General features: G+C 43.9%; 1 protein-coding gene across 2 annotated transcripts; it reads left to right on the forward strand.

The window, feature by feature from the left end:
- Positions 1–9: 9 nt before the first annotated feature.
- On the forward strand, positions 10–15,039 carry SNAP47 (synaptosome associated protein 47). 2 transcript variants are annotated; one of them, XR_009276949.1, is made up of 6 exons: positions 10–79; positions 2,757–3,283; positions 5,815–6,287; positions 11,891–12,006; positions 12,816–13,137; positions 14,380–15,039. XR_009276949.1 is itself a non-coding variant. In XM_058832784.1 (5 exons), exons 2-5 carry the CDS (start codon positions 2,796–2,798, stop codon positions 12,960–12,962), a joined length of 1,224 nt encoding a protein of 407 aa, XP_058688767.1. In that variant the 5' UTR covers positions 10–79; positions 2,757–2,795; the 3' UTR covers positions 12,963–13,213. The 2 variants fall into 2 exon arrangements, 1 of the variants encoding a protein (XP_058688767.1); XM_058832784.1 differs by lacking the exon at positions 14,380–15,039 and having other exon boundaries at positions 12,816–13,213.
- Positions 15,040–15,371: the final 332 nt, after the last annotated feature.

Below are 15,371 nucleotides of genomic sequence, written 5' to 3' on the forward strand. Positions count from 1 at the left end.
AGGGCGCAGGCGCGGAGCGGGCTCGGTGCCGCACTGAGGGAGGTGCGTGAGGGACCGGCGGAGCTCGGACGGGGCTCGGGTGAGGCTGAGCGGGCTCCAAATGGGGCGGGAGGAGCTGGGGGTGGAGCTCGGGATTGGAAATGGGGCTGAGGGGTCACGGGTTGGGGTTTGGGGGGCTCCGATCCGGGACCGGGAGGTCTCGAACCGGGGCCGGTGGGCCCGGGCTGGGTTTGGTGTCGGGGCCGGGAGGGCTCGGATGGAGCTGAGGGGGCTCGAAATGGGGGGGAGGGGCTGGGGGTTGAGCTCGGGATTGGAAATGGGGCTGAGGGGTCACAAACTTGGGCTCCGTGCCGGGAATGGGAGGCTCCGATCCATGACCGGGACCGGGAGGGTTTCGAACCGGGGCCGGTGGGCCCGGGCTGGGTTTGGTGTCGGGACCGGGGGGGCTCGGTTGGGGCGGAGGGGGCTCGAAATGGGGCGGGAGGGGTTTGGGGTTGGAAATGGGGCTGAGGGTTCGCGGGTTGGGGTTTGGGGGGCTCCGAACCGGGACCGGGACCGGGGGGTCTCGAACCGGGGTCTGGCGGCGCCGGGCTGGGTTTGGTGTCGGGACCGGGACTCGAACCCGGGGCTGGGGAGGCTCCGGACCGGGAATGGGGATTGGGAGAACTGGGAACTGGGAATAGGGATTGGGAGAGCTGGGAATGGGGATTGGGAGAACTGGGAACTGGGAATGGGGACTGGGAGAACTGGGAGCTGGGAATGGGGACTGGGAGAACTGGGAACTGGGAATAGGGATTGGGAGAGCTGGGAATGGGGATTGGGAGAACTGGGAACTGGGAATGGGGACTGGGAGAACTGGGAGCTGGGAATGGGGATTGGGAAGCTCCAGGAATTCCATCCTGGGCTGGGAGCGAGGGAAGGCTGGAAGAGGCATCGGAAGCCGAGCCAGGATTTGGATGTTGGGATTTGGAATTCAGGGATAGGGAAGGGATGAGCTGGGAGGGGATCGGGATAATCCAAGAAATTGGTGGATAATGGTGAATTTGTGGGAATGGGGACTCCTGAGGGAGCTGGGAATGTTGATCCCGGAGAAAAGAGGGGTGTCCCTGACAGGAGGGGAATTTGGGACTTGCTCCCAGGGAACGAGGACAGGAGGAGAGGAAGATTGAGGTGGGATTTTGGGAAAATTCCTTCCTGGAAGGAGCTGCCCAGGGAGGTTTGGAATCCCCATCCCTGGAAGTGTCCAAGGAATTCCTGGAGGTGGCTCTGGGATCGGGGATGGGGTGGATCCGATGGCCTCGGAGAGCTTTTCCAAGCTCAGCAATTCTGGAATTCCGTGGGAGGAGAGGAAGGTTCTGGAGCCAAGGAGCCAGAGAGGGGTTTGGGGTTTGTCCTGTGGCTTTTCCAAGTGGGATTGGGAAAAATGAGGAATTTTCTGGGATTAGGGAAAGATCCTTGGAGTGCCTGAAGGGAGAGGGATTTGGGATAAGGGATGGAGGGATGGGACACAGGGAATGGCTCCCACTGCTTGGATGGAAAATCGGGAATTCTTGGCTGGGATGGAATTCCCAGAGAAGCCCCTGGATCCCTGGAATGTCCAAAGCCAGGCTGGATGGGGCTTGGAGCATCCTGGGATTGTACAGAGCAGGAATTCCCAGGATTTCCTCAGGCATTCCCAGGATTTCCATGGAGATTCCCAGGATTCCATCAAGGATTCCTGGTATTTCCTCTTTGGCAAAACAGGAATTCCTGGGATTTTGTCAGGGATTCCCGGGATTCCCTCAGTACCTTTGGCGGAACAGAGATTCCCAGGATTTTGTCTGGGATTCCCAGGATTTTCTCAGCACCTCTGGCAGAACAGGAATTCCCAGGATTTCCTCTGTGACAGAATAGGAATTCCCAGGATTCCCCTTGGACAGAGCAGGAATTCCTGGGATTCCCTCTGTACCTCTGGCAGGACAGGAATTCCTGGGATTTCCTCATACTGGAATATTGGGGATTCCTGAGGAATACTGGGAATTCCCAGGGAATGCTGGGATTTCCTGGAGAATATTGGGATTTTCTGGGGAATACTGGGAATTCTCAGGGAATACTGGGATTTCCTGGAGAATATTGGGAATTCCTGAGGAATACTGGGATTTCCTGGGGAATACTGGGAATTCCTGGGGAATATTGGGAATTCCCATGGAATGCTGGGATTTCCTGGAGAATATTGGGAATTCCTGAGAAATACTGGCAATTCTCAGGGAATATTGGGAATTCCTGGGGAATATTGACCATTCCTGAGGAATATTGGGAATTCCTGGAGAATTCCTAGAATACGTGCCTGGAAGTTGAGCTGCCGGAGGGGAATGGGAGGGAGCAGGGATTTAGAACGAGGAATGAGCTGGAATTTTGGGATCTCCTGGATTTTCCTCAGTACCCCCCAATCCCTGGGAAGCCAAGGATGAGCTGGGAATGGGAATATTCCAGGATATTCATGGAATTATCAGGAAAACGCACAGCCAGTGATGTCGCTGGGCTTTTCCAGAGGAAATCTTGAATTTTGGGATTTTCCTCCATCCCTGCTGCTCTGTGGCAATCCGAGACGAGCTGGGAATATTCCAGGATATTCATGGAATTACTGTCTGACCATATCGATGGGGTTTTCCATAGGAAGCCACGATTAGAAACAATTCCAAATTTTTTTAGCTATCCCAAAAAAACCCGTTTATGAAGAATTCCCATTTTTTCCTTATTTTTCCCGCGGATTCCAGAGCGTTTCCCGGCACGAGGAAACCGGGAAGAGCGAGCGGATGAGCGAGGACATCCGGATCCATTCCTGGCCTTGCTCCTATTACCTGGACAGCAGCAAACAATGGATTCCCGGGAAGCTCTCCCTGACTCCCGTTTCCATCCGATTCACGGCTGACAAAAACGGGGAGCTCCTGGTGGATTTCCGACTTTCCGGGATCAGCGAAATCAAGAAGGAATTTTCCCATTTCGTCTTCAGCTCCTTGACCATCCTGGAGAAGAGCAGCAAGCACTGGTTCAGTTCCCTGCATCCCAACAGGAATGTGGTTTTCAATATCCTGGAGCATTTCTGGAGGGAGCAGCTGCTCTCCGAGGCCGGGGCGGGAGCGGCGTTGGAATACGGGAAAGGGAAGGAATTAACGGGAATGTTGGAGGGATCCCAGAAACGCCTGCAGGACACGGCCCAGGTGCTGCATTCCCAAGGGGAACAGTTCGATTCCATCATGAGGGGACTCCACAAAATCGAGGGGGACATGGATGTGGCCGACAGGTACGGAATGGGAACGTTCCCGGAGCTGGAATTTCTTTGGGAGGTCTTTGGGAAGTGAAAATCGTGGATTTTTGGGTTTTTCATCAGAGGGATGGAGCAGCTCTGGGGGGAAAGCCTGAGGGAGTTGGGAATGTTCATGGAAAAGCTCCAGGGAAAGCTCAGAAGCCCTTCCAGGGCCTGGAGAGGGATTTGGGATAAGGGACAGGATCCAGGGAATGGCTTCCCACTGGTTTGATGGGATATTGGGAAGGAATTCCTGGCTGGGATGGAATTCCCAGAGCAGCTGTGGCTGCCCCTGGATCCCTGGCAGTGCCCAAGGCCAGGCTGGGAATTCCCTGCCATGGAATGGGATAATCCTTGGGATCCCTCCCAATCCAGGCCTTCTGTGCCCACAGGCTGGAAATGTTGGGAATTCAGCCGTGGGAATTTGGGAGTGCCGCCATCTCTTCTTCCCGCTGTGCCCGGCTCTGTGGGAATAAAACTTGGGATAAATGGAGCCCATCCCTGCTGCCATTCCTGGGAAATCCCTGGTGCCGCCTGCTGCTTCCTGCCTTTTTCCTTCCTGACCTTTTTTCCTTCCCGCCTTTTTCCTTCCCGCCCTTTTTCCTTCCCGCCTTTTTCCTTCCTGCCCTTTTTTCCTTCCCGCCCTTTTTCCTTTCCTGCCCTTTTTCCTTTCCTGCCCTTTTTCCTTTCCTGCCCTTTTTCCTTTCCTGCCCTTTTTTCTTCCCGCCCTTTTTCCTTCCCGCCCTTTTTCCTTCCCGACCTTTTTCCTTCCCGACCTTTTTCCTTCCCGCCTTTTTTCCTTCCCGCCCTTTTTCCTTCCCGCCCTTTTTCCTTCCCGCCCTTTTTCCTTCCCGCCTTTTTTCCTTCCCACCTTTTTTCCTTCCCGCCTTTTTCCTTCCTACTCTTTTTCTTTCCCGCTCTTTTTCCTTCCCCGCCCTTTTGCTTTCCTGCCCTTTTTTCCTTTCCCACTTTTTTTCCTTTCCCATTCTTTTTTTCCTCCCTTTTTCCTCTCCACCCTTTTCCTTTCCCTCCCTTTTTCCTTCCTGCCATTTTTCCTTTCCCGCCTTTTTCCTTTCCCGTCTTTTTCCTTCTCGCCCTTTTTCCTTCCCACTCTTTCCCACTCTTTTTCTTTCCTGCCATTTTTTCCTTTCCCACTTTTTTTCCTTTCCCACCTTTTTCCTTCCCACCTTTTTCCTTCCCACCTTTTTCCTTTCCCGCCTTTTTCCTTTCCCGCCTTTTTCCTTTCCCGCTCTTTTTCCTTCCCGCCTTTTTCCTTCCCACCTTTTTCCTTCCCGCCTTTTTCCTTCCCGCCCTTTTTCCTTTCCTGCCTTTTTCCTTTCCTGCCCTTTTTTCCTTTCCCACTTTTTTTCCTTTCCCATCTTTTTTCCTTTCCCATCCTTTTTCTTCCTCCCTTTTTCCTCTCCAACCTCTCCTTTCCCGCCCTTTTTTCTTTTCCCGCCTTTTTCCTTTCCCGCCCTTTCCTTTCCCGCCCTTTCCCACCCTTTTCCCCACAGCTTTCCTGGAAAACCTTCGCCTTGATTTCCTAGGAATATCCCCAAACCTTTGAAAACCCTTGGGACTGAACAGGAAAGAGACTGGAATTGGGAATTTTTGGGCGAGCTCATGGCCGGATTGGGATATCCCGATATTCCAACCCCTGGGGAAAAGCTGGAATTGGTGGGAATGGGAACAGCCGGGGTTCCTTGGGAATATTTTTGCTGAGCGTTTCCTGATCTTTGAAGCCTCCGGATAAAATTCCAGCGGGAGCGAGGGGAACGCGGCCTCTGGAGCGTGAGGAGAGGGAAGGAACGGGAAAGGACTCGGAATTCCATGGATTTATGGGCAGCCGAACATTCCCCAGCTCAGAGCTCAGGCAGAAATTCCAGCGGCTCTTCCCAGTTTTTATGGAATTGAAGGGAATTCCTGGGAGTATCCCAAAGTTTTAATGGATTTAAAGAAGGGAATGAAAAGGGAGTGAAATCAGGATTTTAGGGATGATCATTGTTGGTTTTCAGTTGAAAAAATTTGGATTATTTCCCTTCTCCTTGGAGCAGGAGTGGAATCTGAACAATTCCAGTCCCTGCCTTGTTTTCTGGGAATGTTTTCCTTAGGGAGCTGCAGGCTGGACATTCCTGGGAAGTTTCTGCTGGATTTTGGAGCGTCAACCTGGAATTTTCCGTGTGTTTTCTGGGAATTTGGGTGTGGAGCAAAGGAAAAAGCGGCATCAGGCTGAGGGGGTGAAGGAAAAAGAGCAGGAAAAAACCTTGGATGGGCAGGAGTGGGAATATGGACCTGGAAAAATCCACTTCCAGCTCCTTCCCTCCCAGGTGGGATTCTGGGAATTTTTCTGGTGGATGATGAGGAGAGGGCAGGCTTTGAACCGCCTGGATCCTGGGAAAGCGTGGATGGCTTTGAGGAGGAGGCTGGATTTGGGATTAAGGAATTTCCGTGTCTGTGGGGATTTCCTTGGAGATTTTCCCTCTCCCGATCCAGGGAATTGGGAGAAACTCACCTTTCCCTCTTTCCAGGCTGTTGACGGAGCTGGAATCTCCTTCCTGGTGGCCTTTCAGCATCAAACTCTGGAAAAACCCTTTGGAAGCGAAACCGAAGGAAAACCCCGCTCCTCCCGATCCCAAAATCCAGGAAGGAATCCTGCTGAGAATTCCCGTCATCATCACCCACGGGCCAGATTCCAACGCCAAACCTGCCAAACTCACCGTGTTTCCATCCGGCTTGGAAATCAGGGATTGCAATTCCCAACTCCTGCAGCGCTTCCAATCGCGGGATGTGGATGAAATCCGCGTTCACACTCCGTACGAGATCAGCATCCGGCAGAGATTCATCGGGAAACCCGACATTTCCTGCCGCCTGCTGGCCGCGCGCATGCCCGAGGCCATTCCCATCCTGGAGATGCAGTTCAGCAGGAAAATCCAGTTCTTGGAGGATGCGCTGGGATTTGCCGGAGCTGGGAAATCTCCCCAGGGGGATTTCTGGCGGGCAGGTGGGTGCTGGAGGGGATTTCCCGGCTCCGGAGGTTTCCGGGTGTTTGCCAAGGAATACTGCAGGGAATTCCCGGTGAGGATAAATCCAGGGAATGAGCTCCGGGTGGCTTCGGAGCCTTTGGTGCTGCCGCTTTTCCTGGAGTTAATTCCCAGCTGGAAGGGAATATCTGATATCCAATATCCTGGATCTCATATCCAGTGCCCAATTTTTAATATCCCACATCCCATATCCAGTATTTAATAATCAATATCCAATATCCCATATTTAATACCCCACATCCCATATCCAATATTTAATAATCAATATCCAATATCCCATATTTAGTATTCCACATCCCATATCCAGTATTTAATAATCAATATCCCATATTTAATATCCCACATCCCATATCCAATATTTAATATTCCATATCCCGTATTTAATATCCCACATCCCATATCCGATATTTAATAAACAATATCCCACATCCCATATCCAATATTTAATAATCAACAGCCCATATCCCATATTTAATATCCCATATCCCATATCCAATATTTAATAATCAACAGCCCATATCCCATATTTAATATCCCACGTACCATATTCAGTATTTAATATCCCATATCTCATATTTCATATTTAATATCCCACATCCCATATCCAATATTTAATAATCAATATCCCGTATCCCATATTTAATATCCCACATCCCATATCCAATATTTAATAATCAATATCCCATATCCCATATTTAATATCCCACATCCCATATCCAGTATTTAATAATCAATATCCCATATCCCATATTTAATGTCCCACATCCCATATCCAATATTTAATAATCAATATCCAATATCTTGTATTTAATATCCCACGTCCCATATCCGATATTTAATAATCAATATCCAATATCTTGTATTTAATATCCCACATCCCATATCCCATATTTAATAATCAATATCCCATATCCCATATCTCATATCCCATATTTAATATCCCACATCCCATATGCACTATTTAATAATCAATATCCCATATCCCATATCCCATATTTAATATCCCACATTCCATATTCAGTATTTAATATCCCATATCTCATATCCCATATTTAATATCCCACATCCCATATGCAATATTTAATAATCAATATCCCATATCCTGTATTTAATATCCTACATGTCCCATATTTAATAATCAATATCCAATATCCCGTATTTAATATCCCATATCTGATATCCCATATCCAGTGTCCCATATGCCATACCCAATAGTTAATAATCAATATCCCATATCCCACATCCCATCTCCCACATCCAGTATCCCATATCCAATATCCCATATCCAGCATTTAATAATTAATATCCCATATCCAATATTCCATATTCAATATTCAGCAACCAATATCCAGTATCTAATATCCAATATTTAATATTCCATATCAAATAATTAATATCCCATATCCCATGTCCAGTATCCCATATCCAATGTCTAATATCCGATAGTTAATCAATATCCCATATCCAATATCCCATTTGTCATTTCCTATATCCAATATTTAATATCCCATATTTAATAATCAATATCCCACATCCCAATATCCAATATTCAGTAACCAATATGCAGTATCTAATATCCACTATTTAATATCCCATATCCAATAATTAATATTCCACATCCCATATCCAGTATCCCACATCCAGCATCCCATATCCAATATCCAGTATCCCGTATCCAATATTTAATAATCAATATCCCATTTCTCATTTCCTATATCCAATATTTAATACCTCATTCAATATTCCATATCCCATATTTAATAATCAATATCCCATATCCAGTATTCAATATCCAATAATCGATATCCAGTTTCTAATATCCAATATTTAATATCCCATATCCAATATTTAATATCCTATATCCATTATCCTGTATCCCATATCCAGTGTCCCATTTCCCATATCCAGTATCCCAGAACCAACAGTTAATAATCAATATCCGATATCCCACACCCAGTAGTTAATATCCCATATTTCACATCAAATTTCCCATATCCAATATTTAATATCCCATATCCAGTATCCAATATCCAACATCCAGTATCCCATATCCAATAGTTAGTAATCAATATCCCATTTCTCATTTCTTATATCCAGTATTCCATTTCTCATTTCTTATATCCAATATTTAATATCCCATATCCAATATCCCATATATCATATTCAATAATCAATATCCAATATCCAGTATGTAATATCCAATATTTAATATCCCACATCCAGTATCCCATATCCAATATCCGATGTCCCGTGTCCCATATTCAATAGTTAATAATCAATATTCCATATCCAATATCCTGTATCCCACATCCAGTATTTAGTAATCAATATCCGATATCCCATATCCAGTTTTCTATATCCCATATCCCACATCCGATTTCCCATATCCAATATTTAATATCCAATATCCTATTTCTCATTTCTCATATCCAATATTTAATATCCTGTATCCAATATTCCATATCCCATATTTAATAATTAATATCCCATATCCAGTATTCCATATGCAATATTCAGCAACCAATATCCAGTATCTAATATCCAATATTTAATATTTCATATCCAATAATTAATATCCCATATCCCATGTCCAGTATCCCATATCCAATGTCTAATATCTGATAGTTAATCAATATCCCATATCCAATATCCCATTTGTCAATTCCTATATCCAATATTTAATATCCCATATTTAATAATCAATATCCCACATCCCAACAGCCAATATTCAGTAACCAATATCTGGTATCTAATATTTAATATCCCAAATCAAATAATTAATATTTAATATCCCATGTCCAGTATCCAATATCCAGTATCCAAAGTCCCATATCCAATAGTTAATAAACAATATTCGATAATCAATATCCCATTTCTCATTTCCTGTATCCAATATTTAATATCCTGTATTTAATATCCCATATTTAATAATCAGTATTATCCCATATCCAATTTTCTATATCCCACAGCGCCAAAATCGGCTGGAAAAACCGGAATAAATTGATGAGGAAATTATTTATAAAGATTTACAATTAAATTAAATTTAAATTAAATTATTAAATTAATAATAATGTTAAAATGTGTTAATTGAAATTCTAATTAAAATCAAGTAATTAAAATTATAATGAAAAAGAATTAAAATTATAATTAAAGTATAATTAAATATTAAATATAAAATATATAATTAATATGTAATTAATATATAATTCTGTAGAATTAAAAGATAATTGAAATGTAGTTTAGTATAATTTTATTGATAAGTATAATTATGTAATTATATGTAAATTACTAAGTATTTAAAATTAAAATGAAATATTCATTAATATATGAACTAATTATGTAAATCCATATCAATATGTAAATAATTATAGTAGATTATTATTGATCTACTATTAATAACTGTTTATTAATGTCAATGTGTAAAATATAAATAATTATGCCATTATACTAATGTTTATACTTACAATAACTATATTTTGTATAATTTTTAAGTATAAATTAACTTAAATTTATTGTTTAATGAAATTTAATTATTATTCATATAATTAACATTGTTAATAGTTAATTATTATTAAAATAATATTATTTTAATTATTATATAAGTTTATTAATTTATAAATAATTAATAAATCCAGCAATTTAAGGCAGGGAATCTCCTGCTGCTGAGGAATTTTCCTGGAATTTTCCAACGCAACTCCAAGGAAAAATCCCCTCCTGCCTTCCTATTATCCCAAAAACTTCTCAGTTTTATGGAATTCCAGAAAATAATTGGATCTCCAGCCTTTTTCCAGCGGTTTTCCTTCTGTTTTCCAGCTGGATTTTGCTCTCCTTCCCTGTTAAATTTGGAAAAATGTGGGAAGCAGAGGGGAACTGATTGAAATCCTGATTTTTCCAGGTTTTTTTTGGCGTTTTCCTTGGATTTGTCACACGATGGCGCTCACGGACTGCGTGAGATCCTTGGGGATTTTTCCATGGAAAACGGATTTTTTCCTGATTTTTTCCCGTTCTTATCAAATCAGGAGGGGAAAAAATTCCAATTTTTCTGTGCCCCTCTCTTCGTTTTCCAATCGGGAATCGATCCAGGGATTTTTAGGATGGAAATTTCGGGGAAAATTCTGGATTTTCCCTCAAAACTGCCACGATCCCGCCTGGATCCTTTGTTTCCACCAATCCTGAACTCAGTTTATCCAGAAATTTGTGGAATTAAATTCCAAAAAAATCAACTCAGGCTTCGTTCCCTGTGGAAAAGGAATTCAGGGATAATCTGGAATGATTTGTGGCTGCTTTGAGCTTTTTTCCAGCTGTTTTTTTTTTGGGAAAAACATTGGAATTTTCATCATTGAGAGCTGTTATGGAGCAGCTTGGATCCGATTTTATCCCGAAAAAATAAACCTGGATTCAAATCCTGAATTCCATCAGCAGTGGGATCATTCCAATCCTGCTTTTCCCAGATTTTATCCCTTGAGAGGATGAATTTTTCCCGCTTATCCCTGGGACCAAATTCCTTGAGGGTTCTGATTTTCCGGGAATTCCCGGAAAAATGCGGCGCCTTTTTCTCTTTGAACCCAAATATTCCTGACTTTCAGCCACTTCTATCCCTAAAAATTTGCTGGGAATTCCAGCTCTCCTTCCTCATCCTTTCTCTGCTCTTTTGGCATTCCCACATTTTTTTCCTTTTTCCGGGAATTATTCCCGGCCTGGGTGGGAGGAGTGGGGCGGAAACGGCGGCTGGATCGATTTCCATGGAATAATCAACAGCTGCCCGTCAGTTTCCATAGGGAATTCCGTCATTCCCGCTTTTCCAGAGGGAAAGTGGGATGTGAATTCCCAATAAACAGCTTTTTCCCCCTTTGGAAAACAAGGATAACAAGGAATAACTTCCGTGGTTTCCGCTTGGATGGGAGCTGAATCCGGGGATGATCGGATCGTTGGATAATTCCAAGGATTTGGAATTTGTTGGGATTCTGGAGAGGGATTTAGGGTTTGGTGTTTCTGGGGCAGGGAAGAGTGATAGCCGGGATATTGGGAAGGAATTCCTGGCTGGGCTGGAATTCCCAGAGAATTCCCAGAGAATTCCCTGGAAGTGTCCAAGGAAAGCCTGGGATAGCAGGGATCCATCCCAAGCCAAATCCTGGGATAATCCCGTGTTATGGATCGGGAACGTGTTGCTGTTTCTCCGCTCCAATGGAATCCCCACATTCGAAATGATCCCGGTTTTCCAAAGGCTCCTTCCGACAATAAATCCCAGCGATTTGGGCACCTCCAGGTGAAAAATTATCAGGAATACACCTTGAATATTCCCAGAAAAACTGAATTGAATGGGAAAAATTGGATTGGGAGCCATCCCAGCTTCCCAAAGCACAACTCAACCGCTTGGATCCCGGAATTCCTTGTTGATCCGTATGGATTCCTGTGAGGAATTCCATCCTCCCAGGATGCTCTGTCGGACATTCCCAAGGATCCTGGAGTTTCTCTGGGAATTCTCAAGACCTCCCCTTCACAGGCAGGAATTTTTCCTTCACATCCAAGCAGGGAAAAGCTGAGCTTGGAATTTCTCTGGCAGGCGGCGGATTCCCGGGAGCGGCGGCGAATCCCGGAATTCCGGCGGGAAGCTCCGAAGGGCAGGAGCAGCAGCAGCTGACAAAGGTTTCCCAGGAAGAGGTGAAGGAGATCCGAGAGGTAAAAATTGGGATGGAATTTCTGGATAGGAATTGTTGAATTGATTTAATTAATTTGAGAATTAATGAATTTTTAATGGAATTGATTCCATGGATTTGATCAATTAGGAATTGTCCCTTCAAATATTCCTGGAAATCCATTTCTGTGGGAATATTCGAAATATTCCTCAAGCCTGGGATGGAAATTCCAGAATCATTTATTGGTACAAGTTGCATTATTATTAGTAGTATTAGTATTAGTAGTATTAGTAATATTAGTAATATTAGTATTAGTATTACAGGATAATTAATTGGTACAAGTATATTATTATTATTATTATTATTATTATTATTATTATTATTATCATTATCATTATTATTATTATTATTATATAATAATAATAACAACCTGTGACAGGACAGGAATTCCCAGAATTCCCTCTATGACAGGACAGGAATTCCTGGGATTTCCTCTGTGACAGAGCAGGAATTCCCAGGATTCCCTCTGTGACAGGACAGGAATTCCCAGGATTCCCTCTTGGACAGAACAGGAATTCCCAGGATTCCCTCTGTGACAGAGCAGGAATTCCCAGGATTCCCTCTTCAACAGAGAATGAATTCCCGGGATTCTGGCAGAACAGGAATTCCCAGGATTTCCTCACTCTTGCCTGTTTGGATGTGGAATCCCATGGAAGCTCCCTCCATTCCCTCCATGGATCCACCTGGGATTGTGGGCGTTATCCCTGCCCACAGCACGGCACAATCCTTAAATTCCCGGGATTCCGGGATTATCCCGCGGCCCTGACCGGGATCTCTCCGTGTTTCCCGCAGATCCTGCAGCAGCTCAAGGGCCTGGCCCTGGAGACGGAGGCGGAGCTGGAAAGGCAGGACGAGGCCCTGGATTCCATCGGCAGCTCCGTGGATCGCGCCACGCTCGGCATCGAGCGCCAGAACCGCCGCATGCGGAGGCTGACGTAACTTCCCGGCCGGAACGGCGACGCCGGGAAGAGCGGGAGGATGGGGGAGAGCCGGGATTTTTTGGGATTTGTTTTTCCAGAGACGCTTTGGGAAGGGCTTTGGGATGAGGTTTGAAAATGGCGCTGCTGGGGGTGAGTTCCGGTGAAAATCGAAACGGCTCCTGGACTTGGATGAGGTTTGGAACTTGGATGGTTGGAACTTGAGTCATGGATGGATCTTGGATCGTTGGACCTTGGGTGAGGTTTGGACCTTGGATGAGGTTTGGATCTTGGATGAGGTTTGGATCTTGGATGAGGTTGGACCTTGGATGGTTGATCTTAGATCATGGATGGATCTTGGATGAGGTTGAATCTTGGATCATGGGTGGATCTTGGATCATGGATGGATCTTGGCTGAGGTTGGATCTTGGATCACATTTGGATCTTGGATGAGGTTTGGATCTTGGATCACGTTTGGATCTTGGATGGTTGGATCCTGGATGAGGTTGGATCTTGGATCAGGTTTGGATTTTGGATGGTTGGATTCTGGCTGAGGTTGGATCTTGGATCAGGTTTGGATTTTGGATGAGGTTTGGATCTTGGATGGTTGGATCTTGAGTGAGATTGGATCTGGGATAAGGTTGGACCTAGAATGAGGTTTGGATTTTGGGTGAGGTTGGATCTTGGATGATGTTTGGATCACCGTTGGATCTTGGATGAGGTTTCAGTTTAGGATGGCTGGAATTTGGAAGGTTGTATGTTGGATGGTTGGACCTTGGGTGAGGTTGGCTCTTGGATGAGGTTTGGCTCTTGGATGAGGTTTGGATCTTGGATGGTTGGAACTTGGATCATGGTTGGACCTTGGATCACATTTGGATCCTGGATGAGGTTGGATCTTGGGTGAGGTTTGGCTCATGGATGAGGTTTGGATCTTGGATGAGGTTTGGATCTTGGATGCGGTTTGGATCTTGGATGGTTGGATCTTGGATCATGGTTGGATCTTGGCTGAGGTTGGATCTTGGATGAGATTTGGATCTTGGATGAGGCTGCAGTTTTGGATGGTTGGAATTGGGATGGTTGTATGTTGGATGGTTGGACCTTGAATGAGGTTGGACCTTGGATGAAGTTGGACCTTGGATGAGGTTTGGACCTTGGATGGTTGGATCTTGGCTGAGGTTGGACCTTGGATGGTTGGATCTTGGCTGAGGTTGGATCTTGGATCACATTTGGATCATGGTTGGATCTTGGATGAGGCTGCAATTTTGGATGGTTGGACCTTGAATGAGGTTGGATCTTGGTTGAGGTTTGGACCTTGGATGAGGTTTGGATTTTGGATGAGGTTTAGATCTTGGATGGTTGGAACTTGGATCATGGTTGGATCTTGGATGGCTGGACCTTGGCCGAGGTTGGACCTTGGCTGAGGTTGGATCTTGGATGAGGTTTGGATTTTGGATGGTTGGAACTTGGATCATGGTTGGATCTTGGATCACGTTTGGATCTTGGATGGTCGCATCCTGGAAGAGGTTGGACCTTGGATGAGGTTTGGACCTTGGATGGTTGGATTTTGGCTGAGGATGGATCTTGGATCATGGGTGGATCTTGGATGAAGTTGGATCTTGGATCATGGATGGACCTTGGATGTTTGGATCTTGGATATCGTTTGGATCTTGGATCACGTTGGGCCCTTGCTGAGGTCCAGAAGGTTTTTTTGGCTACAAGAATCCGAATTTCTGATGGGGATGGAGCCGAACCCGCGGATTCTCCTGGAAATGGGAAGGGATGAAACAAAACCAGACTGATTCCGAATTAATTAATTCACCGCTAATTAATTATCGTCCTTTTGCACTTTGCTGCTTTCCAGGCCGGGAATTCCCTCTCCAGCTCTTTCCCTAAAATCCCTTGGAGCCAATCCTGATTTTTTTTCATTTATTTGCACTCGGTGGTGACGAAAACATTTTGAGGCTTTTCCAGAATTCCCAAAAAAATGGGAATATTTTCAGTTCCAGGCTGAAATTTGCACTTGGTTCTGGTTGAGGGAAGAAATTGTTGAAATTCCAGAGGAAAAATTCTCGTTTCAGCCATCCAGTGGAATTTTTAATTGAAAGTTAAATTTTGAAATTTTTTACATTTTAATTTTAAATTATTTATTTAAATTTAAATATTTTTTAATATTAATTTATTTTTTATTTAAATTTAAATATATTTAAATTTAATTTTTTATTTAAATTTAATTTTTAATTGAAATTTAAATTTTGAAATTTTTTCGTTTTTAATTTAAAATTTAATTTTTAATTGAAATTTAAATATCTTCTAATATTAATTTATTTTTATTTAAATTTAAATATATTTTAATTTCGTTTTATATTTAAATTTAATTTTTAATTGAAATTTAAATTTTGAAATTTTTTAGATTTTAATTTAAAATTACATT

Source organism: Poecile atricapillus, chromosome 2 (genome assembly GCF_030490865.1).
Source record: "Poecile atricapillus isolate bPoeAtr1 chromosome 2, bPoeAtr1.hap1, whole genome shotgun sequence".
NCBI lineage: Eukaryota > Metazoa > Chordata > Aves > Passeriformes > Paridae > Poecile > Poecile atricapillus.

What these genes read in the sequence shown, in the direction of transcription:
- SNAP47 (XM_058832784.1), top strand. Translation starts at nt 2,796, where the DNA reads ATGAGCGAGGACATCCGGATCCATTCCTGGCCTTGCTCCTATTACCTG. An exon ending in GACATGGATGTGGCCGACAG is followed by an intron (nt 3,284 to 5,814) that starts GTACGGAATGGG and finishes CCCTCTTTCCAG; the next exon opens with GCTGTTGACGGAGCTGGAAT. An exon ending in AGGTGAAGGAGATCCGAGAG is followed by an intron (nt 12,007 to 12,815) that starts GTAAAAATTGGG and finishes TGTTTCCCGCAG; the next exon opens with ATCCTGCAGCAGCTCAAGGG.